Source organism: Pantherophis guttatus, chromosome 3 (genome assembly GCF_059756535.1).
Source record: "Pantherophis guttatus breed Tessera chromosome 3, ASM5975653v1, whole genome shotgun sequence".
NCBI classification, from domain to species: Eukaryota; Metazoa; Chordata; class Lepidosauria; order Squamata; family Colubridae; genus Pantherophis; species Pantherophis guttatus.
The window spans coordinates 149,218,577-149,241,956 of record NC_142065.1 but is presented as its reverse complement, the minus strand read 5'-3'; the positions used below and the strand labels follow the sequence as shown (position 1 = coordinate 149,241,956).

Sequence of the window (23,380 nt, the reverse complement as noted above, 5' to 3'; positions counted from 1 at the left end):
TCTTGGAAATCTTTCATAGATATTGGCTCCTGGAGGGCATTTACATTTGGGCATTAAACAGCTCCTGAAAAAAAGATGAATACATCCAACACACATACAATTAAATAAAATAATAATTTAAACAATCCAGTACTAATGATGAAAAATCAATTTGACACGATGATTAGAAACAGTAAAGGTAGTCCTCAATTTACAATAGTTCATTTAGTAACCGTTTGAAATTACAATGGCATTGGAAAAAATGACTTACGGCTGGTTTTCACGTTTAAGACTGTTGCAGCATTCCCATGACCACATGAATAAAATTCAGATGCTTGGCAAGTGACTCATATTTATAAAGGTTGCAGTAGTGATCATAGTGATCACCCTTTGCGACCTTCTGACAAGCAAAGTCAATGGGGAAGCCAGATTCACTTAACAACCTTGTTACTAACTTAACAACTGCAGTGATTCACTTAACAGCTGTGGCAAGGAAGATCATAAAATGGGGCAAAATTCACTTAACAACTGTCTCACTTAGCAACAGAAAGTTTGGGCTCAGTTATGGTCATAAATTGAGGACTGTCCTATACTATCACTGACATTATAAGTAAGACACTACAAAACCTCAAATAATAAGTTGCTGAGAGATAAATCTAAGAAACCAATTGCGGGGGTGGGTGGGGGGTGTCACAAAGAATTGCAAGTGCCCTTCTGGGAAAATCTGAATTAAGAAAAGTGAGACACAGGTTGCACGGAGGTATACTAGAAATAGTTGTAACAGACTTCGTTAGAATTAAAGGGCAAGTATGGAGAATTATGCACACTGCTTGTATAAAGGAAAAGGATGGAATACACACCAATTACTTTAAAAAAGAAAATCAAGAACACCTGAGATATTATCAGAATCTGTCTCATGGGATCACACTAGAAGATACACATAAGTGGTGAAATCCAATTTTTCTTTTTACTACCGGTTCTCCAGAACCTGTCAGAACCTGCTGGATTTCACCCCTGATACACATACTTTATTACAACCATATTTGCAAAAGCTTTTTAAGGCAGGCTTCACAGCCAGATCTGTGGGCACTACAACTCCCAGAATTCTCAGAGGACACACTGTCCCACTGGAGACAGTTATGGGAGTTGTAGTCACACAGCACAGCAAAATACAAGGAATGGACAACCTACGCCCTCCAAGAAGCACCGTTGTGCTAGCTAGCAGCTGAGAGGCAAATTTGTGAAGAGAGTAAGATTTTCTTCGCCTCTCCAAGCCATTTGCAACGCTCGGGTACATTTGTTTTTAAACAACCACAGGCAGCGCCCACGAGTGATCAGAAAGACAATATAAATACAAACAAATAAATAGAAATACAACGCAAGAGAAGAACTCGCACACACAACCAACCAAAAAGAAGGTGGGAAAAGGAGGAAGAAAAAAAAAAAAAAAGGAACGCGCGAACAGGAGAAGCAGCTCCTGTTATTTCTCCACAAATAAGGAAGGCGTGAGGGGAGCCGCCGCGTCCTCAGCCCTTCATTCTCCCGCAGGCTTCCAATCTGAAGCGGCGTCGGCTGCAGCCCCGCGTGCCCGGCTTCCTCGCTCCTCGCCCGGGAAAACCAGCGCCGAGCCTCTTCCCGGTGCCAGCATTGCAAGAGCCTCCTCCGCCTTCTCCTCGGTGTAGCAACGTCTCCGGCTGGCCGCCACTGAGCTGCATTGCTGTAGGAGCGCGCAACGCTCAGGCGCCAGCCAGAGCTGCAGTGCCGACCCGGGAGAGGCAAAGCGAGGTCGGGCGAGGAGCCGGCGGCGGAGAGCGAGGCCCTCTGACCCGCCTTCGAGGCCATGTGCATTCCGTGCCAGCCCGCTCCTAATAAAGCGATGGGGCCGGGAAGCTGCCTCCCGCTTCTTCACGCCCTATAAATATTCAGCCGGCCCCGAAGACCAGCTCGGGTGGCTTGTGGGCTGCCTGACCCCGGCTCAGAAGAGCAGCCGCCGCCGCCGCCGCCTCCTCCTCTTCCTCCTCCTCCTCCACCGCCACTACCACCACCGCGGGAAAAGCCTGAGACAGCACAGCCCGAGCGTCCCTCCGCCCGGCCGAGATGCCCCGAGTAGATGCAGATCTCAAACTGGACTTTAAAGATGTCTTGCTCAGACCTAAGCGGAGCAGCCTCCGAAGCAGAGCAGAGGTGGGGGCATTTCCAAAGGAGCATGCTTTCTTTTCTTCCTTTTTCTCTCTCTCTCTCCCTCCCTCCCTCTCTCCCCTTCCCCCCTTTAAAATGTGGCGTCCGATTTCATGAGACGTAACCCCCCCCTTTTCTCTTCCTGTTTGCATTTCAGGCTAATGGGTTAATGCCCTTGCCGCCTCTGCCCTTTTTTTTATTTTGTTGTTGTTGTCCCTGATATGAAGTCAAAAGGATTTCAGAACTTTCCATGCGTAACCCGGCCGGCCAAGTCGGCCCTGTGTAGCAGCTACTGCTTTGCTTCTCTCTCTCTCTCTGTGTGTGTGTGTGTCTCCCCACCTTTTGCAGATTGCGATCCAAAGGAGAATCCTTAGGAAAGTGTCAAAAAACCGTTTCTTCGCTTTGCCCACCGGCGCATCTAATGGAATTGCTTCCAAATTTGCAAGAAGCCAGTAGGGATGTTGGGGGGGTGGGATGGTGGTGGAGGAACCGACCGAAGGAGACCTAGAGTTGGCTTGCATTGTGCTCGGAACTGTTTGTAGAGGAAACAAGTGGCATGACAGATCATTTTGCGGGCGAGAGGAAGGGAGGCTGATTCAAGTTACAACCCCTCCAGGAGAGGCCTGGCTTTTCTTGAGTGGAAGCGGGGCTGGAGAGGCGATTTCCTGGGGCCGGCAGGTCAGGTGTCTTGAACAGCGAAGTGCGCACAAAGACACAAGCAAAGGGCAGAGAGAGGAGCTGGGAAATGCAATTGAATCTTTTTGTGTTTAGCAGAAAATCAAGTCATGCATTGGCTTTTAGCCTTCCAACGTTTATCATTGATTTAGTTCTACCCAGCCTTTAGTCTCCAAAAGGATGTTGAAGAATTCCTATTTACACAATGTCTTTCCAAGGGTAAAGATTAAAAAAGTCAAGATGTCACCTTGGACTGTCATTGGAAGCCCCTTGCCTTTTGTCCATGCATCAATATTGTGGGACCAGACTTTGATCCCGTAATTGGAACTGGCCATTCCCAGCTGAAGGTTTGCGAAGCAGGTTTAAAAAATAAATCTCTGGGATTGTGGGACAGGGTATATAGATGATGGTTGGCCAACCTTTGGGCTTGCTTGGGCCTCATTGAGTGAAGAGGGTTTGGCTTGGGCCCACATATAAAACATATAGTTAATGTAATAATGTTAAAAGTTTACGATCTTGTGGGGCTGCATTACTAGCTGTCCAGGACTACATGCAGCCCATAGGCCATGGGATGGACATGGCTGGTTTAGGTCAGGCTTCTCCAAATTGTAAGACTTGTAGACTTCACCTCTCCCAGAATTCCTCAGCCAGCCATGCTGGCTGGGAAATTCTGGGAGTTGAAGTGAACAAGTCTTAAAGTTGACAAATTTGGGGACCCCTGGTGTAGATGATCCTTGGTCAGAATCCCACTGGAAGTCTGGATTTTCTTGCAGCATCTCTGTTTTATGCAACTGAAAAAAAGGGGATGTTTGTGAGTGAAAATGCAGGATTGGCCCCATTATGCAGATTACTGCAATATCTTTGGTTGAAATCAAATTGTTTGTATAATTAACAATTATTGCTACGTAGCATTTGTTAATATACATTATACTTTTGAAACAAATTACCATAAGGGGAATTATTTCTGGAATATGATTTCTATATTGATCCAAAATGACCTATACTATAATTTCCTCTCATCTGGAAAGGACTTTGAAAGAGTTTCTAGAATTGGAGCCTTTTTAATTGAAGGAGATTGGAACTAAAAATAATTACAATCCACCAGGCCATATTTGATAAATGTGTGTTAATTTTAAGTCTAATCACCACATAATTGTGAACATCATTCACAAATGCAGGTTGCAAATTAACAGTGGCTTACAGTGAAATAATATTAAATGCTTCTTTTGGTGTAGTATGACCAATGTAGTATTTACATATGGATTCCATCTGAGTCTGTGAATTTGAAAGTAGGCCCTGTTGGAGTCTATATGATTCACTTAAACATTGGAATAGAATAACTATCAGCCTGGAACTTGAGCTGCTTTTCTCCTATTTCTGGAAACATGTTAGGTATTGACTCTTGATTCTTTCTGTATTATGACATACAAGATTCAATCTTGTTCTTAGGATGCATTCTGGATGCTGAACTTGCAAATGAGTGAGGTGACCTCCTTCCCATTTGAATATTTCCAGGTAGTCCTCAACTTAAAACCATTGTTTAGTGACCATTCAAAGTTACAACGGCACTGAAAAAAATGACAGTTTTTCACACTTATGACCATTGCAGCATTCCCATGGTCATGTGATCCAAATTTGGATGCTTGGCAATTGGTTCATATTTATGACGGTTGCAGGTCCTCGGGTCCTGTGATCAATTTTTATGATCTTCTGACAGCAAAGTCAGAAAATGGAAATTGTAAACCAAAGAAATTAAAGGCATAAGATAAGGAAATATAATTAAACTGAAGTATTTACAGCAACATTTTTCACTCTACCTCTTTTTATACTTGCAAACCAGTCTTTCAACTTGTGCATTCATACACCAAATCAGACACTGTTTTTTTTGTTCTTTCAAGAATTGAGTAGCTGATGAAAAAGTCAACACAGCCCGATAAAAATATTTTTAACCAGTTCACTTTTGTTAGCCAGGGATTGGATGGATTGGAAAGTATGTCTGAATTATAAATATACCTTTTTTTTGAGCATGTGGTTCCGTGGCTCACATTTGCTGATAAGTTTAATTACCTGATTTAAATTTCAGGCTTATCTCATGATCTAGATCAGTTTATTGCTTAAATGGGATGCTTAACAATGTTAGAAACAAATTGGCTATCTCCTTCCTTGTCATTTTAGGACACTGAAGCATTTATTATGAGATTGTAGATACTATATTTATGTAGAGAAATAATTATTTAATATCTGTTACCTTAGTGCTTGCATTTTCTTAAGTTTATGACTTAATTATGCTTTCAGACCCAAAGTAAAAACGGTGTTGTTTTTACAGGTAGATCTTACACGTACTTTCTTCTTCCGTAACTCCAAGCAAACCTATACAGGCATCCCCATTATCGTAGCAAATATGGACACTGTTGGTACTTTTGAAATGGCACAAGTTATGGCTAAAGTAAGTATTTCTTAATTCTCTTCTCCTATAAAAAAACAGAAATGAAAATAACATTTGAATTAATTTCAAGTCATTGTAATGATGAAAGAATTTTTCTGAATTTATTTTATTATCAAACAGCCCATTTTTTCCCCTCAAAGAATCCTAGGAACAAATGCAGATTCTTTTGATAAGAATTCCCAAGATTTCCTGAGTGAACTTTTAGCACTTGCAATGAATTTCATTAGAATTTGATGGTATGTACATTATATGTAGAAAATTTGCTAATGTTAATATGAAATTTAAATTACATAATTTTATTGTTACAGTCTCCCAAGATCAAAACATCCATCATCTCTATTATAACTCTTGAAGGACTGCATTGAATGTCAAAACTATATTTATAGTTTTACTATTATATACAATACAATATAATAGTATAGATTTAGTAGTATTTCAGATGTACGTGGAAACTGAATTATAATGTACATTTCTAGTTTGCATAATGCATATAGTCCATATTCTCCTAGTAAACCACAGTCATCTGCTTCTTCCATCCTTCAATTTATATCTTGTTCTTTGATTTATTGATTGCCAAACAATTAGCATTAAAAATACAATGCCACTCAAAATAAAATTAAAATAATTGCATTATACATACAGAAAATTACTTGCAGGCATACATGCATGCTTATCATATTATTCTCGTTTAAGATACAATTATGAGGAGTGTAGAAAAGGAGTAAAAATTACTAAGCAAAAGAAATTAAAGGCCTGAAATTTAAAAAAAATCATTCACTATAACCTCTGTTTATCTTTCTTTAAATGATCTTTGCTTTCATCACGTTCATCCTTTACTTTATTCATTGTCTTTTGATTTTTATCTCTGTTTTTGAGGATATCATCAACTTTGTCCAACCATAATTTTCTCAATATTCCTTTTCTTTTCATTCATTTTCATTGTGATTTGATCTTCATTATTTCTCTATATATGTTCAAATCACCTTAGTGAACTTCTTGGTTACTATTGGTTACTCACATTTGTTTGACCATATCTATTTCTTAAGTAAACTATTCCAGTTGCAATCAAGTTTTTAAAATGTTTCTCTTAAAGCGTTCCAATGCTCACTCTTTTGCTGTCTAGGCTGCATTCCTTGCAACTTTAAGTATTTACTTATGAAAATTTATATGACCGCCTAACTCACCCTCAGTGACTCTGGGGGACTTACAAGGATAAAAACCAATATAAAACCAATAAAAAAGCAATAATCCGCACTCCCTTAATGTATGCCCTTTAAACAGTATTTTCTTTTCACATTTTGTAATAATAATTCTCTCATGCCTTTTTCTCATGCACGACTTCTGCTTTATTGTTTCACCCAAGAACTTTTCTTTCATACTTCCTATTTACCTCATGCTTGTGTCGTAGCCTGTACCAGTTCTTAGATAAGAAAAGCACTTTTCTCAGAGTCATGTCCTTCTCTAATGGTTTCTTACTATAATTACTAAGTTGTTATGAAATGTTGCAGGCTTAGCATCCAGTCCTATAATGTTTGAATTCAAGTAAAGTTTGCAAATAATGCTAAGATTCTACTGTTGTGGAAATTTATTGCAATTACTGATGGACAGAATTCACATTTAAAGTCAGTTTCTTGTATCTGGAGGACTAATGACCTTGAAAGGAACATTCAGGGAAAGATTTTAGCTCCTCATTGTCTCTTTCATGTATAATCTAGGATCTCTGCATAGTTTTCTATTTCAGTTTCGGGTTCACACCTTCCTATTGTTTAAACAAGAACCCTTCATGTATTTGCAATGATGTCATGGTTCTTTGTTTTGTATGTGTGCATGTGTCTACATCAAACTGTAATTATAGCATATTTGTTTGTTTTTCCAGTACACTATGTTTACTGCAATACACAAGCATTACTCTCTAGAACAGTGGAAGCTGTTTGCAAGTGATCACCCAGAATGTATAGAGGTACTTTTTTTCACAAAGTTAAATATTAGACTGCATTTTCTGAAATATTAGAAAAACTGATATGCCTTGTACTGTTTGCAAGAGAATGGTTTATAAAATCATACGCTTCCAAAAGATACTAGACCCGTGTTAGTGAACCTATGGCACGCATGCCACAGGTGGCACGCGTAGCCAAATCAATGGGCACGCGAGCTGAGCTCCGGCGCGCATATGTGCACCAGCCTCCAGACACTCCTAGAGAGGGAAGGCTGTTTTCGCCCTCCCTAGACTCAGACAGGATCTGGAGCCAGGTGAGAAAGAAAAACGGGCCTACAGGGCCATCGCATGCAGGAAGAGGGTGTGTCACGTGCGCATGCGCAGGGGCCGGGTGCATAGAATTATGGGTGTGGGCATGTGCGTGCGCGAACCTCCCCCCCCCCTCCTGGCACGCAATGGCGAAAAGGTTAGCCATCACTGTACTAGACTAATAGGATTCATGGTATTTTATTAGAATCACCCAGTGTTATGGGTACAGTGATGCTTGCATGTGTGGATGTAGGGAGGCTGCCCAATAACTGTTGTGATGCCTACAAATCACAAAACATTAGTTTACTAGAACAGTGGTCTCCAACCTTGGCAACTTTAAGCCTGGTGGAATTCAATTCCCAGAATTCCCCAGCCAGCAAAGCTGGGAGTTGAAGTCCTCCAGGCTTAAAGTTGCCAAGGTTGAAGACCCCTGCACTAGAACACAAACAGATGAAACTATCCTCACCTTCATATCTAGCACAGTTGTATACTCTGGATACAAAACACCTCATGTGCTTCCAAACAAAGTGGTGAACTAGAACTATTGGCCATATTTATTTTCTACAAATACATTTAGAATCGAAATGAAGCCTTGAGGCATTCTTAAAAAACTAAAGGACAGACGTTTAATAGGATGCCAACTTCTTGCTGGTAATTACTTTTAATTAAAATAATATGTAAAAATAAATTACCGTATTTTTCAGAATATAAGACACTTTTCCCCCCATAAAAGAGGATGAAAATTTGGGTGTGTCTTATACACCGAATGTAGCCCCACCCACCCGCTGGCCCCCACCCTTTGGCCTCTGCCTCCCAGCAATTTGCCTCCTTGCAGCAAACGGCAAATGGCCCGTTTCAGTTTCAGCTTCAGCACAGCCTGATTAGCACAAGCAGCTGATTGTCTGATGGATGCCTCCCGATCATCAGCTGTTTCAGGCTGCAGGGATTGCCATTGTCTATTGCCGCCTCCACGCCCCATTTTCGGCCTTTGCTGTTTGCTGCAAGGAGGCAAATTGCCGGTAGGCAGAAGCAGAGGCAGATTTTTTTTTCTTTTTTCCTCCCCAAAAAAGGTCGGTGCGTCTTATAGTCCAGAGCGTCTTATACTCCGAAAAATACAGTAAATGGGACTGACAAAGAGCTTGAAGGGCAGTAGAGGTTCTTTATAGGTACTTTGGTACTCAGGCATCGTGTTGGTTTTATTATATTTTTATTTCCATACCATTCTGGCTAATGCATCCCAGAAGATCAAGGGTATAATATATAATATAATAAAAATTAATATTTTAGAACACTGGAAAGATGTGTGCATATCTAAGTGAACATTTATAAATTTATGATTATGTTGTACAATTCTTTTCATGTGTCTTTACAAGTAAATTCACTCTGAAAAAGACTATTTAGGGTCTTATCTTAGCCCAAACAGTGTGGAATAGCAAAACATTAATGGAATGTAAAAACTGAGTTTAAATTATTAAATATATCAATAGATGATTTGTTGGCAAAGTTAGATAACAAGTGTACACATTAAAGTAGTCTGACAAAAATGTATGAGAAAATGGTGTATTGATCAGTAGTAGTCTGTGAAAACAGCTGCAAACACAGTATTTTATTCAGGCAAAAACATTCAGATCAAGTAGAAAGTAAAACATTGTGCAGTGTATAAAACAATGTTGGAAAAGAAAGCCCAAACAAACTTTTTAGTTTTGTAAATTAAATTGAAAGAAATGAGAATTTCTATAATAATGACAATATATTCTAACTGGCAAGGAAGCAAATACTTCAAAAGAATAATAGAAGATTGCACTGGTAGACTTGCTAACCAGTGGTTCCTAAAGATAAACTACTGATAAAGTAGCAAAAGTCTTTCATTAATTTTGGAGAATTCCAGGCCAAAGCTCGAATCCCTCCCTTTTGTCCCACTGTACTCAATCTGAAAACTTCTTATTTCAATACTTATTTTATTTTTGGGAATGGGGTATACATATCCATGTGTGAAATCATAAAAGTTTGAGATAGGGTAGTATGAATGTCTTCAAGGGGTTGAAAGGGGAAGGATCGAGAGCTTAAATGACTTATTTGGGATAATGTAGGCTTTAAAAGTTATATAAGGGCTTTATAGATTGGCAGCCCTTTGACTTTTGCCTAGAAACAGTCTAGGCAGGGGTAGGTAACTGTGGCCCTTTTACTACCTGTGGACTTCAACTCCCAGAATTCCTGAGCCAGCTTGGCTGTCTCAGGAATTCTGGGAGTTGAAGTCTATAGGTTGTAGAAGGGCCACAGTTGCCCACCCCTGGTCTAGGACAGTGATGGTTAACCTTTTCGGCACCGAGTGCCGAAACTGGAGTGCGCATGCGCGCTGGAGCACTGGAACCCAGAAGAGAGTAGCTGGCTGCTGCGCATGTGCGTGGCGGCCAGCTGCTTTTCTGGGTTCTGTCGCGTGCATGCACACCAGACAGCTGGTCTTCGCACGAAGATGTGTGATGGAACCCGGAAGAGAGCAGCTGGCTGATGTGCATGCGCACAGAGAGGGCTCTGCGTGCCATAGGTTCGCCATCACGGGTCTAGGAGATGTTTTGTTACAGGAGTCACCACCTGTATATATTCAGCCTGTTTATTGTATGAACAAATCTTTTTAGATCAGTTGACCTTTCTACATATTTGGTGTACTAGTCTCATTATAATACTTAGATAAGTGTAGTAACTCAGAGATATTTCACCATGGAGCAGATTTGGCTCAGAAAATGGATGTAGCCAGAGAACAGATAAAACCAGATATATTCCTGAAGGTTAAACCTAATTCCAGAGAATATAAAGGTACCTTGGACAGTCTTAAGTCCCTGTTCCTTGATTCGGTTTTGGCTAACTAGGGGGACTTCAATTTAAGAGAAAAATGGCCAGATCCCAGCCAAGAACTTCCATTTCTCCCTTATTGCAAAATGTTCTCCTTCCAGATGTGATAACTGTGCTTCATAGCATGTTCACTAATCTCTCCAAGATGAAGCAATAGGCTCTGTTTTTCATGTAGGGGGTCCCAGGCTTAATCTTTGTCTCTTCTAGATAGAGTTGAGAAAACCCCAATTTCAAATTCTGCAGAGCTGCCACTAGTCCATGTGGATGGCTCGCGGGAGAAGGCTTTTTCTTATATTCCTATTTAAAACTTGGAAATTTCTCCTTAACAAATTGTATGGACTCAACAAACGTAGGAAAAATGTAGGATACTAAAAATCCCAAGGATGTTCTTGAATGTTGCATTACATTTCGATCACAAAAGAGATGCAGCTTACATGGCAATAAATAAAAGTGAACAGTTGTAGCGGAGAGCATGATTCACATGCATTAAAACTTCATCCTACATTGTAGCTTTGCTAGACAAAAAAAAAAATCACCTTGAAAATCCACATGTTTAATTGTCTTAGACATTTTTCCCATTTGGCTTCTTCTGCAAAGCCATGCAGTATGTGAATGCTTTTGACCTCATTTCTATAAAAACTTTTAATTGTTCTCATCTTCTTTTTGCAGCATGTAGCGGTGAGCTCAGGCAGTGGGCTGACCGATTTCGAGAAGCTGATAAGCATCGTTGATGCCATCCCTCTGATCAAGTACATCTGCCTGGATGTGGCCAATGGTTACTCAGAACACTTTGTGGAATTTGTGAAAGCTGTTCATATCCGGTTCCCAAAGCACACCCTCATGGTAGGAGTTGGAGAAGTTGGGAGATGGATAGGCTTGTAATTTGGCAAAAGAGTTTCTTGATTCCGGCAATTGTGACTCATGTCCTGTGTCTTAGCAAGAAGCATAAATAATAAAACATGAATTTAGTATGTGAAAAAAAAAATATCCAGGATTAAACTGTATAGATTCCTGTATGAAAACTGGCAGCCAGTCAGTATAGGCAACATTGAACAGAATTGATGAATGGTTTGATTTTGTATTTGTCTTCCATGGGGTGGAGGGCTCTTTACTGCTATCTTTGCATATTATTGTGAGATGATTCAATTCCACTCAATTATGCTTGAGTGCTCCATTATACGGCTCCATTATACTGCTCCATTCCACTCAAGTATACTTTAGAAAATGTTACATGAGAGAGTCCCCCAACACTTTGACAAGTTGTTGATAAAATTCTGCAAGATTTGTAGGATTTCAAGAAACCAACATTTTTATTTTGGGATGGAATAAGGGTAGGCACTGCTTAATCACCTTCTACTCTCTTCTGTGGAATTAACTTCCCACTCTCACCTTATTTTACTAGAAAGCAGATAATTAAGTCTAGAACAGGGTTTCAAACTAATCCCAAGAACTTGACATATTACAGTGAGAGACTAAAAAAAAAGAGAGAGAAAGAGATCTCAAGTCATTTTTCTATCACTAATGTATTGTCTTCTGATCAGATATTCCAGGATTTTTTTTTTAAAAAAACTAACCTTTTCTGCAGCATGAAAAAACCTTGATGTAGATCATCAAGTTAATGGTTTACTACTTGTTTGAATATGCTCAAATCTGCTGGTTCATCAGATTGGCTCATTTTAAGTGTTGCTTAAATATCAGTGTTCCTTGCACTAAGGAATGACTCCATTTGTATTTAGAACAAGGGAAAAACTGTTAGTAATTGATGCTGGTAGACATTTCTACAGCAGGAAGAAGTGTCAACTTAAACACTTATGATTCATTTTGCTTTTGAGTTATCTCACAAATGGATGAATAAATGCCACCAAAAGGCCCATTTGAATTTCTTTCCATAGTACTCTTTGCATGCATGCATATATAGAAGAGTTTTAATTTTATATATATACATCTTTAATTTTCTGTATTTATTTAAAATGCATAAGGCTGTCCAATATAAAACAACCTTAAGTGGGTTACAGGAAAAGAATAACTAATAATATACAATATTATATTTGTGATCTTATAAGGTACAATATTATATTTGTCATCGTGTCTCTTTTTATTTAAAAGGTTAGAAAAACATTTAGGGCTTATGGGATAGGTTTGGATAGAGATCTAAACACAACACAAAGATTGACATGTTTGTTTAACACATGAACAGGATCATTATGTTAAATTGTAATGGCAATTATGTCATCAGTAAGTTTTAGAATGAACTAGGGGTTTGAACCTGGGATCTTCAACTTGACTCTGTATCATACAGGATTTAATTTTTTATAAATATATACAGTATAATTTCAAAACATATCATTTTGTTTCAAGCATGTAAGCTTATTAAAAATATTCAGAAGTAGTAAGGACACAAAGGCATCGTTGGTGCTTTCCCAGTCAGTAACGACTTTATTATTAGGTACACAGCATCCTAAGCTTCTGGGAGGAAGGATGAGTTAAAAAAATAACATAACAAAAACAAAAAAAATAATTGGTGCATAAATAGAGTCAACATTATGTAAAGTGGTAGACAATTACTTCTTATTAAATGCTAATAGAATGTAATATTGCCTGTTTTGTAATTGAGACCCTTTTCTGAAGAAGTAGTTCATCAAGAGCAAATCAATTGCTGAAGCAAAGTGCTTTTCTTTTATGCGTGCTTTGACCATTTGCTTTGTCATCGGTGAGATGATGTTTTTCTGGAAAATGGGAGTTTCATGACATTGAATAATTCAGTCAGAAAGGGCAAGTTTTTGCCTTGATGTTTCTGTTTGGATATTAATGTTTCTGGCCTACCGTATTAAGCAAGCTCTCCATTCTATTAAATAAAAGTGTTGATTGTACAAAATGGATTATAAGAAATGTTTGTATTTGCTTCATACAGTCATGGCTATGATGAAGTTCCCTTCATTTTCAACATTTTAAAAAAGTGCAGATAAGAGATACTAGAATAGGGGTGGGGTGGGGAGGAGGGATACTTAGCTTACCAGAATGATCTGGCATAGGAATTATAAGGTCCAGTTAATGCCAGGGTAAAGAAGCCGTCTTTTAATGGAAATATTTGTTTTTACAGGATAGAAAGTAGATGTGTCATACACCTGCTGATCACATGAAAATTTAGGGTGTAAATTGGCCAGGATTATACTGATTGCTGAACAGGGCATTGGATAATCACACTCCCATTTTAAAAGAAATTGTGGTTTTGAAAATAAGGCAATTTTCTGCATATAAGTGAGAATGCACACTGTATATGGAATCTGCCCAGAGTGGAAGGCAGGTTAAAAATGGAAGGATAGAAGGAAGGAGGAGAGGTAAATATATTTGCCTACTACTGCAGTCATTGTGGATTTATTCATTATTTGCAATGATTTTGGCTCTATTTTAGGCAGGCAACGTAGTAACAGGAGAGATGGTGGAAGAACTTCTTCTGTCTGGCGCAGACATTATTAAAGTAGGAATTGGACCAGGTAAGCTGGGTAGAAGGATATATGCTTGAATGTCCTGCTTAACGTTTATGTCAGGAGTATTTTCTTTGCAATCTTACTGCATACATATACTAACGAATAGATAACAAAAGAACAAAAAAGCAATATCTGATCTGATGTATGAATGGACAAGTTGGAAGACTGGCTTGCAAGTATAAAAAGAGGTAGAATGAAAAATGTTGCTGTAAACACTTCAGTTTAATTATATTTCCTTTTCTTATGCCTTTAATTTCTTTGGCTTACAATTTCCATTTTTGTGCTTTGTGCAACAGTATTTTCCCCCAAAGAGAAATGATGAGTATGTATATATTTTGCAACATCTGGGGGGGAAAATAAGCAACCTCAACTGCCGTCACATAGTCTGGGAAAATATACATCCTGATAATGATGTGGAGGGGGAAAAAAACCCTAAATACTATAAGTATTTGTGTCCTACAAATATTTATAGATAGGCATGGAACTGACTCGAAAGGAAGTGATATCCAGGGTTTTATTCAAGACACATTATTGAAAGTGATTACAAAGCCCTTAACACAGAAGTATGTGGATAACATTGCCAAATGACAGATTTGATTTGAAAAGAGAAAACTCTTCCAAAATTAAGGGATTGAATGCAAAGATGCATTCAAAACCACAATACTAAAAGCTCAGGTAGCAATAGCACTTAGACTTATATACAACTTCACAGTGCTTTACAGCCCTCTCTAAGTGGTTTACAAAGTCAGCATGTTGCCCCCAACAATCTGGGTCCTCGTTTTACTGAACTTAGAAGGATGGAAGGCTGAGTTAGCCTTGAGCCAGTCAGGATCGAACTGCTGGCAGCCGGCAGTCAGCAGAAGTAGCCTGCAGTACTGCATTCTAACCACTGGGCCACCATGGTTCAGCACATTGAATGAAAAGCAATCAAAATGTGCTACTGAAAATTTGGCTGTTTTGCCGATTAAAATTCAGTGATGAGAAATTTGGGGTTATGGAGGTGGGGACACATAGACTAGAGAACGAACTTTCTACTTATGTGGAGAAGTGAACCAATAATTGATGTCAGTGTTGATGTGGATTTCTAGCTGAATGGAGGTTTGGATCTGGTGCCTCCAAGGCTCTGTGGTCCTGTTTCATGTAAAGAAAGAAGTCAAGAGGAGAAAAGGGGTGTTTATTGGTTTTGTTGTTCTTATCTTTCAATCTTTATGGATCCTATCAAATGTTATTTTGGCTTTTGTGAATGTTGTGTCCTGTCTTCTAGTAAACAGCTCTCTCATTCTCTCCCATCCCTATGGATATTATTATTATTAAGTGTCTGTATATATGAAAAGACTTCTGGAGGGGTTCATCTATTTCAGGGGTGTCAAACTCAATTTCATTGAGGGCCGCATCAGGGCTGTGGTTGACCTCGGGGGGGGCATGGTTGACTAGGTAGGTGTGGCCATCCGAATGGTGTGGCCAACTGGATGGGCGTGGCCAACTTGAAGCCACTCGCCAAACTGCTGGCACGTTTCCTCTTCACAGTAGGTAGACCGGGCCGAAACTATGTTAGCCTGATCTTTCCTTTTTTGCATTGGGTAGACTAGGACGGCCCTGCAGGCCAGATCCGACCACATCATGGGCCGCATCTGGCCCGTGGGCCTTGAGTTTGATACCCCTGATCTATCTGAAGGGATCAGGGGCTGCTTTTCCTCTAAATCACAAGATGCTGTGATGTCATATTTTGTTTGTTCTTCATGCCTAGGTTCTGTGTGCACTACTCGGATAAAAACTGGGGTTGGCTACCCTCAGCTCAGCGCAGTAATTGAATGTTCAGATTCCGCTCATGGACTGCAAGGACATATCATTTCCGTAAGCAGGATCTGCGTTAAATTCCATAAATGAAAACAAGGCATCTAGAAGCAAAGTCCCAATAACTAGTAATTGAAGGAGATTTTTCTTGGATTTCTTAAAAAAATTATATTTGTTATTTTATTTAATAACTTAAGAGTTCACATCCTGAGTCAAAGACATGATTCTGCTCATAAAGATTATGGAAGTTTTCAAATATTTGTTTCCCCTTATATTGTGTTTAGAAAAACTACAGGTAGTCATTGACTTACAACTATTCATTTAATGACACTTTGAGGCTACAATGGCACTGAAAAAAGTGGCTTTCACATGTACAACCATTGCAGCATCTCCATGGGCATCGGATCAAAATTCGGACGCTTGGAAACTGGCATGTACTTTTGACAGTTGCAGTGTCCTGGGATCATGTGATCACCATTTCTAAGCTTCCCAGCTGGCCTCTGATAAGCAGTCAATGAGGGAAGCCAAGTTCACTTAAGAACTACATGATTTGCTTAACTGCAATGATTCGCTTAACAACCATGGCAAACAAAGGGGCACAGCTCACTTAGCAACAGCCTTGCTTAGCAACTGGAACTTTGGACTCAAATTATAATCATATGTTGAGGACTACCTGTACACTAATTATAATTGATTCTGACATACATAGAGAAACAGTAACTCATCCTTGGTTTGCACCAGTTGCACCAACGAAGTGGTTTACAGAACAATCCCATGAAGAGTGCATTATTGTTGTTCATTCTTCAGTGCGTATGTTTAGTAACAAAATATTCACACTTGGTGTGAAGCGGGTTGAAGGAAAGGAGGATAGATAGGCACTCTCATCTCACCATTCTGTGAATGTGTTCAGTGTACTTTGCAATGTTTTATATTGGTTTTGTCATCTTATCAAAGATAATTTTTAAAAAGCTACATATTTAATACCTTTCTGCCCATTCTGAAGGATGGAATGCCATGCTTAAGTACATCCTTCGTTTTCTAATTTGTACAGAGAAATGAGAACATCAGACTTATAGAATACAGAATAATAATAATAATAATAATAATAATAATAATAAAAAAAACAAAAACAAAAAAAAACAAAACAGTTCATTAGTCAGTCCAGGGATATTCTGGAAGTGCTCTTGAAAAGCAAGTACATTTTCCAAAATACTAGGACATATAAAACTCTCCATCAGTCCCTTCATCCTCCTTTGTTTTAGTGAGATTAAATGGGTGAATTCTAGGGGAAAAAATTCTCCACATCCACAATAGTAATGCTGATGACTGCTTGTGTGGACAAATATATCTTTAATGATTAGAGTAAAATTATGCCTAAATCCTACTTCCAGTACTCTTTAAGAAATCTGCATTCTACTCTGCCAAATCCTTTGAAGCCAGACCAAATAGTAAATGGAATTTTAATCTGCATGTGAGAGTTGATTCCTGATGACTGCCTGGATTAATCCTTCAAATGTTCTTGGCAAGGATTTTTTCGGAAGTAGCTTGCCATGTTCTCCTTCCTAGGACTGAGCGCACATGACTGGCCCAAGGTCACCTAGCTGGCTTCCTAGCCTGAGGCCTTAACCACTATGCTCTCATAATGTGCTTAGTGTATTGAAATTAAACCTTTTATGAGAAAGGGTTGATGCTGTCATTTTCTTGCTCTCGTTTCTATAAATGCTTAGGCTGAATCCTTCTTCCAACACCAGCTTAAATTGTCAGTGTGTAACAGTAACAAGGAGTTGAATGTACTGACTTCTTCTCTTTTCTCCATCCTTTATTCAGGATGGAGGATGTAGCTGTCCAGGAGATGTGGCCAAAGCTTTTGGTGAGAACTGTCTGTTGCTGAAATATAGGAAATGCAATTTAAGATCATTTGTTTAGTGACAATTTGATGGCATTGAAAAAAGTGACTTATGACTGTTTTTCACACAACTGTTGCAACGTCCCCATGGCCATGTGATCAAAATTCGGATGCTTGGCCACTGGCTCATACTTATGAAGGTTGCAGTGTCCCAGATCACCTTTTGCGACCTTCCGGCAAGCAAAGTCAATGGGGAAGTCAGATTCACATAACAACCAGGTCATTAACTGGTTGTTAACTACTGCAGCGATTCACTTAAGAATTATGGCAAGAAAAGCCATAAGAACTTACTTAACAACCATCTTCCTTAGCAACATAAATTTTGGGTTGAATTGTGGTCGAGGAGTCCCTGTATATATAATGCTTGAATTGATAAGGAGATTGCAGTTATTAATGCAGCCCTGTATTTAAACACCGTAAGGGTATTTTGTGTTGGCTTAACCCCTCCTATTTTTCCTTCATGCCACTCACAGGAGCTGGTGCTGATTTTGTGATGCTGGGGGGCATGTTTGCAGGACACGATCAATGTGCTGGAGATATTATAGAAAAAAATGGTAAAAAAGTGAAGCTTTTCTACGGGATGAGCTCTGACACCGCTATGAAGAAGCACGCAGGTGGTGTTGCAGATTACAGGTACCGCTTCCTTTCCAGCATAATATGCATGGTTACCTCTTGAAACTCTGTTTTTCTTCATATGGTATTGGCAGCAAACAGAAATGCAGCCATCTGCACTGTGCTTCATGTGGGGCTGCCTTTCAAAGCCACTTGGAAGCTGTAGCTGGTCCAGAAGGCAGCGGTGTGGGTAGTAATGCATGTTGCTGAATGCAGAACTTGGATTTAGTAGACGCCCAAGTTCAAGATGCTGGTTATCATCTATCGGGTTCTGTATGGCACAGGACCAGGTTACTTGCATGATCACCATTCTCCTGTTATCTTTTCCTGTCCCTGAAGTCACTCAAGAGTGGGCGTGGTCCAAGTCGCTTCTTTGAAGCAAGGTGACTTCAGGAAATAGGCCAGGGGTGAAATCTAAAATTTGTTACTACCGGTTCTGTGGGCGTGGCTTGGTGGGGGGGTGTAATGTGACTGAGTGGGCGTGGCCAACTTTTTTTCTTTTACTTTTAAAAGCATTTTTTCTACCACCTTAAGAGGTTGCAGAAAAAAATGCTTTTAAAAGCCTCTGACGATCCTAGCTGAGCCGCACGATCATCAGAGGCTTTTTTTTTTACTTTTAAAAGCATTTTTTCGGCCGAAGAGGTTGTAGAAAAAATGCTTTTAAAAGTAAAAAAAAACAGCCTCTGATGATTGCGTGGCTCAGTTGGGCATGGGGGGGGGGGTTTGCAGGGATTTTTGCTACCGGTTCTCCGAACCACCCGCCGCCATCACTACCGGATAAGGCGATCCGGTCCGAACCGGGAGCATTTCACCCCTGAAATAGGCGTTTTCTCTGGCTGAGCCTGTCTTTTGAAATAAGCTCCGTGAAATTTGAGTGGCCCTGACTCCACTGGTTGTTCATATAGCTCTAAAGACCTAGCTTTTCTCCCATGTGCCGGACCAGGATGTTAGATGATCTTGTTCTGTGACAAGAGCATGTGTTATTGTTTCCAGGCTTATATGTTGACTAGAGTTGACTTTGTTGTTTAACTATGTTTTTGCATAGTATTTATTTTCTTCTTTGATTCTGAAAGGAGTGGCTTTACTAATCAAATAATAAAACAGACAAGATTTATTGTTGGAGGAAGTTAAAATGATGGCCAAAATATGATCGAAGCCCCGCCCCCTTTATATGTCTGGCATAATGTAGGTTTAAAAAAGGGGTTGAACTTCAACCATATGGTTGAGTTGATTTTTTAAAAATTTTGATTTATATGCCGCCCTTCTCCGGAGACTCAGGGCGGCTTACAATGCGTTAAGCAATAGCCTTCATACTTTTGTATATTTATACAAAGTCAGTTTATTGCCCCCACAAACTGGGTCCTCAATTTACCCACCTTAGAAAGGATGGAAGGCTGAGTCGACCTTGAGCCTGGGGAGAATTGAACTCGCAGTAATTGCAGGCAGCTGGATGTTAAATGCTGCCTTTAGGAGGCATTAGCCTCCTACGCCACTCAGGCTCCACTCAGATTTATTGCTACTACTCCTGCCATCACCCAGACATTCCCAGATGCCAAATACTTGGCTAGTTGCAGAAGTGCAGTCACACTAACAATCAGTGGAAGTTTACTTGAGAATGTTATCACACCTCCTGACATCTGAAAATTAGATTCTGACAACATGGAGTATGCATGGTAGTCACAATCCAAAACAAAGTTGGGGTGATTTCATTGGGCTTAGGGGTTCTAGAGTGGGCCGCTCCATAGGTAATAGTGGGGCAGGAGCACTTACGGTCAGGATTACTGAAGATTAGGATACTGTGGGACTTTCTCTCTCTCCCCCCCCAATTATTTAAGATATATATGAAACCATTGGGAGGCATCTATTGATTTGGAGCAAATTAACATTAAAATTTGGGAGATATACACATTTCTCTAATAATATGTGAATAATTCTTATAGCTGAACAATGAAACAGCATCTTTGAAGGGTTAAAAATAAGCTTACAAGTATATTGTGAGAATTTTCATATGAAGCAAATGGGTGTTAATTCTCTTTAATAATACTCTCATACAAACACACATGCATATGCTATCTAGATTAATAGTAAGTACAGTGAAGAATGTCTATGGTTACCTTCCAGATGAATTTATTTCAGATTGGAATACAAGCAAATATATCTGTGTTTGGATAAAATAGTCACTATTTGGAAATAGCAATAGCATTTAGTCTTATACATCATCCCACAGTGCTTTACAGCACTCTCTGGGCAGTTCACAGTGCCAACATATTGCTCCAACAACCTGGCTCCTCATTTTATCGGCCTTGACAGTCAACCGTGAGTCCCGTCAGGATCGAACTCTAGGCTATGGGCAGAGTTTGCCTTCAATGCTTCACTTTAACCACTTTGCCACCAGGCGTCTGTATTTTAATAATATGTTTTAATAGTTTTAATTCCAGAGAAGGCAGCCCAGCAATGCAAGTGAAATTATTTTCCTTTTCAGAGCTTCTGAGGGCAAAACGGTGGAAGTCCCCTACAGAGGAGATGTAGAAAATACCGTCCGCGACATCCTGGGTGGTCTCCGTTCTGCTTGCACATACGTGGGCGCTGCCAAGCTCAAAGAGCTTAGTCGAAGGACAACCTTTATTCGGGTAACTCAGCAGCACAACCCAACTTTTTCTTAGCCAAAGAAGAAAACCCTGGGCCTTTGGAGACATGAAATGTGCTACATTCTGTTTCTCCTCCACTTTGCTTCTTCTTCTTCTTTTTTTTTTTTTGCAAAACGGGGAGGCGATTATATTCCAAACTAGGAAAGAAGCAGGTTGCTTAATACCATTGATTGTTTGTAATGGTTGGGGCTGGGCCTAATGAGAACAAGCCAAAAACTGCTTCTGGGTCCACAGTTTGTTCAGAATTGTTCAGTGGTATTCTTTTTATATCCTTGTCTATTTAAGTTAAGAGATCTAGAGTGATCTTTCAGAACAACCGATCAGAGGGACTTAGCTGTCCATTCATAAAGCATTTGTCTGTTGGATCTGCCATTACCAGAAAAAGCAAAGCCATTCACAGGGTTTTATATTTCAAGTTTCAACTGCTCCTGCAATGCGTGATGATAGTTAGAAGAACAGGAAAGCAACTCCGAAGCCCAGAAAACCCTCACTGCATGGATACTGCTCCAGCATGCCACCTTGGAAGAGCACTTACAGAATTAAAAAAGAAAAAAGCTGTTTTATTTTCACAGGCATCAAGTGCTCAATTTTTAATGTGTGCTGATTATTATAAAGTTCTTAAAAATGGTTGATTAAATAGTTACACTCCCTTTGTCGTAATGCTTTGTTAGGGGATATATTTCAGCATTGCAGATGGAGATGCTTCTTTGTTCATTCAGCTCATTTTAAAGATGAAAGAGGTAAGCCTAAGGATGGTTAACTAATTTTCTCCAATGCCTTTGGGCAAAGACAAGAGAAGGCGCTACCGTTCCACATCTGAGCCTATGTGCAGAGCCATTTTTTTTTTAAAAAAAACACCATTAAAAAAAAAAGATCAATTGTTTTCAAAAACTACAAAACAGACGTGTAAAGATTTCTCTGTAAATTGAACAATCTGAAATACGGATTGATTAGCTCCAGTCAAACTCAATTTGTAAGCATTGGGCAGGAAAATCAGGTTTTTCTCTCATCAGGCCCCCGTGTGCAGCTCTTACTTTCTTGTGTAAATGGTATGTAGCACTGCATTCATTTCTATTAAAGAAGATTCAACACCTTGTTATGAAATTGTTCATGTAGGGTCAAGACTGGTCTCCTTTATTGTCATTAACAGGGTAGATGGGTGGGGTTTAATGTCTGTGAGTCACTGCCAGCTTTCCTTAGAAATATCAATTTTAATCAAATAGAATATGTGGGCATAGCAGGGAGGCAAGGGATATATGGCAAGGGAACAATTGAATAGAGTGAGGAACTATCTCCCTCTCATTCATTGATATATTTTTTTATGTAGAGAGATGATCTAACTAAGAAGTAGGCATATTATCACAGAAGAGCAGAGTGATTTGGAATTATCACTGATACTTCCGTAATCAAATCAGAATTACAAGGGTTTCTCTGCCAATAATAGTTGCCATTATTGGTTCTGAGAACCTGTTGGTGGGATTATACTGTTTTAATCCATCAGACTAATTTCTCATAACCAGGACTACCTATTACAGTCCTCTCCTCATCATGAATGTTCTAGAACTGCTCCGGAGCCTTCTGGAACAGATTTGGGAGAAACTACATGATGGTCTGAATCTGTTTCATTCATGAAATGATATTGTTGATATTAAGAGATACGTCTTCAGAGGAGAACTTTACCTGAGGCAGCAGGGCTACGATCCACGTACTGTGACTGGACCTTTTAAGTAATCAAATATTTTGTTTGGATTAAAATTTAATTTGTTTGCAGTCATCCCCTTGCACACATGGATTACACATTTAGAACTCGTGCAGTTAGGACTGCTTTGAAAGTGATTCAGAAGAAATGTTTCAAACTTGGTGAACAGGTATGAGTCTGTAAAAAGAGATGGCTGCTTGAAGATCTTAACAAGTCAATGCATGGAAGCCTGAAAAAAGACATGCTAAGTTAATAAATAGCAGAGATGTGTTCTGGTAGTGCAAGATCTAGATCTCATTTTCCATATCACAATTGTAATATGCGCAACCAACCCATGACATTTTTTTTCATAGTTTTATGGGGCAGAAACTTGATGGATGATATGCAGAGATTCAGTACAGCACTCCTGAAACTGCTTACCTGCAAAGTAGTTTTACTGCAAGTAAAGTTCCTTACTTTTTAAAATTACCCTATAGATCACGGGTGTCAAACTTGTTGCGTCACATTGCCATCACGTGATATTTCGTGACATTTTTCCCATTTGCGGCACTGGAGTGGGTGGGGACTGCATGTGACACATCCGGCCTGCGGGCTGCCAGTTTGACACCCCTGCTATAGATTCTTACTATATCATTGTTTTATTTTCAAAATCCAAGTAAAATTTGAGTAATTGGTAATCAAAGTGTAACTATAAATTTGTGATACTAGATTTGGAAGTTTTGAAATCTTTTTTCTGCCACCCGGTGGTTGTCTCAATTATTGCAGCTCAAACTGGAAGCTGACAAGTTTACAGTGAAACAAAAAACAAAATTAGCCACTGATTGTTTTTAGACGAATGATATATAAAGCCATAGAGAACA

At 39.5% G+C, this 23,380-nt stretch overlaps 1 protein-coding gene across 1 annotated transcript; it reads left to right on the top strand.

Annotated features, from left to right (window-relative positions):
* The first annotated feature begins 1,152 nt into the window (after window positions 1-1,152).
* Window positions 1,153-21,920, top strand: GMPR (guanosine monophosphate reductase). Its single transcript, XM_034429204.3, has 9 exons — window positions 1,153-2,163; window positions 5,159-5,278; window positions 7,155-7,238; window positions 11,043-11,216; window positions 13,786-13,867; window positions 15,609-15,715; window positions 17,483-17,525; window positions 18,035-18,194; window positions 20,656-21,920. Exons 1-9 carry the CDS (start codon window positions 2,077-2,079, stop codon window positions 20,834-20,836), a joined length of 1,038 nt encoding a protein of 345 aa, XP_034285095.1. The 5' UTR covers window positions 1,153-2,076; the 3' UTR covers window positions 20,837-21,920.
* Window positions 21,921-23,380: the final 1,460 nt, after the last annotated feature.

What these genes read in the sequence shown, in the direction of transcription:
- GMPR (XM_034429204.3), top strand. Translation starts at nt 2,077, where the DNA reads ATGCCCCGAGTAGATGCAGATCTCAAACTGGACTTTAAAGATGTCTTG. An exon ending in TAAAGTAGGAATTGGACCAG is followed by an intron (nt 13,868 to 15,608) that starts GTAAGCTGGGTA and finishes CTTCATGCCTAG; the next exon opens with GTTCTGTGTGCACTACTCGG. An exon ending in GGTGGTGTTGCAGATTACAG is followed by an intron (nt 18,195 to 20,655) that starts GTACCGCTTCCT and finishes TTTCCTTTTCAG; the next exon opens with AGCTTCTGAGGGCAAAACGG.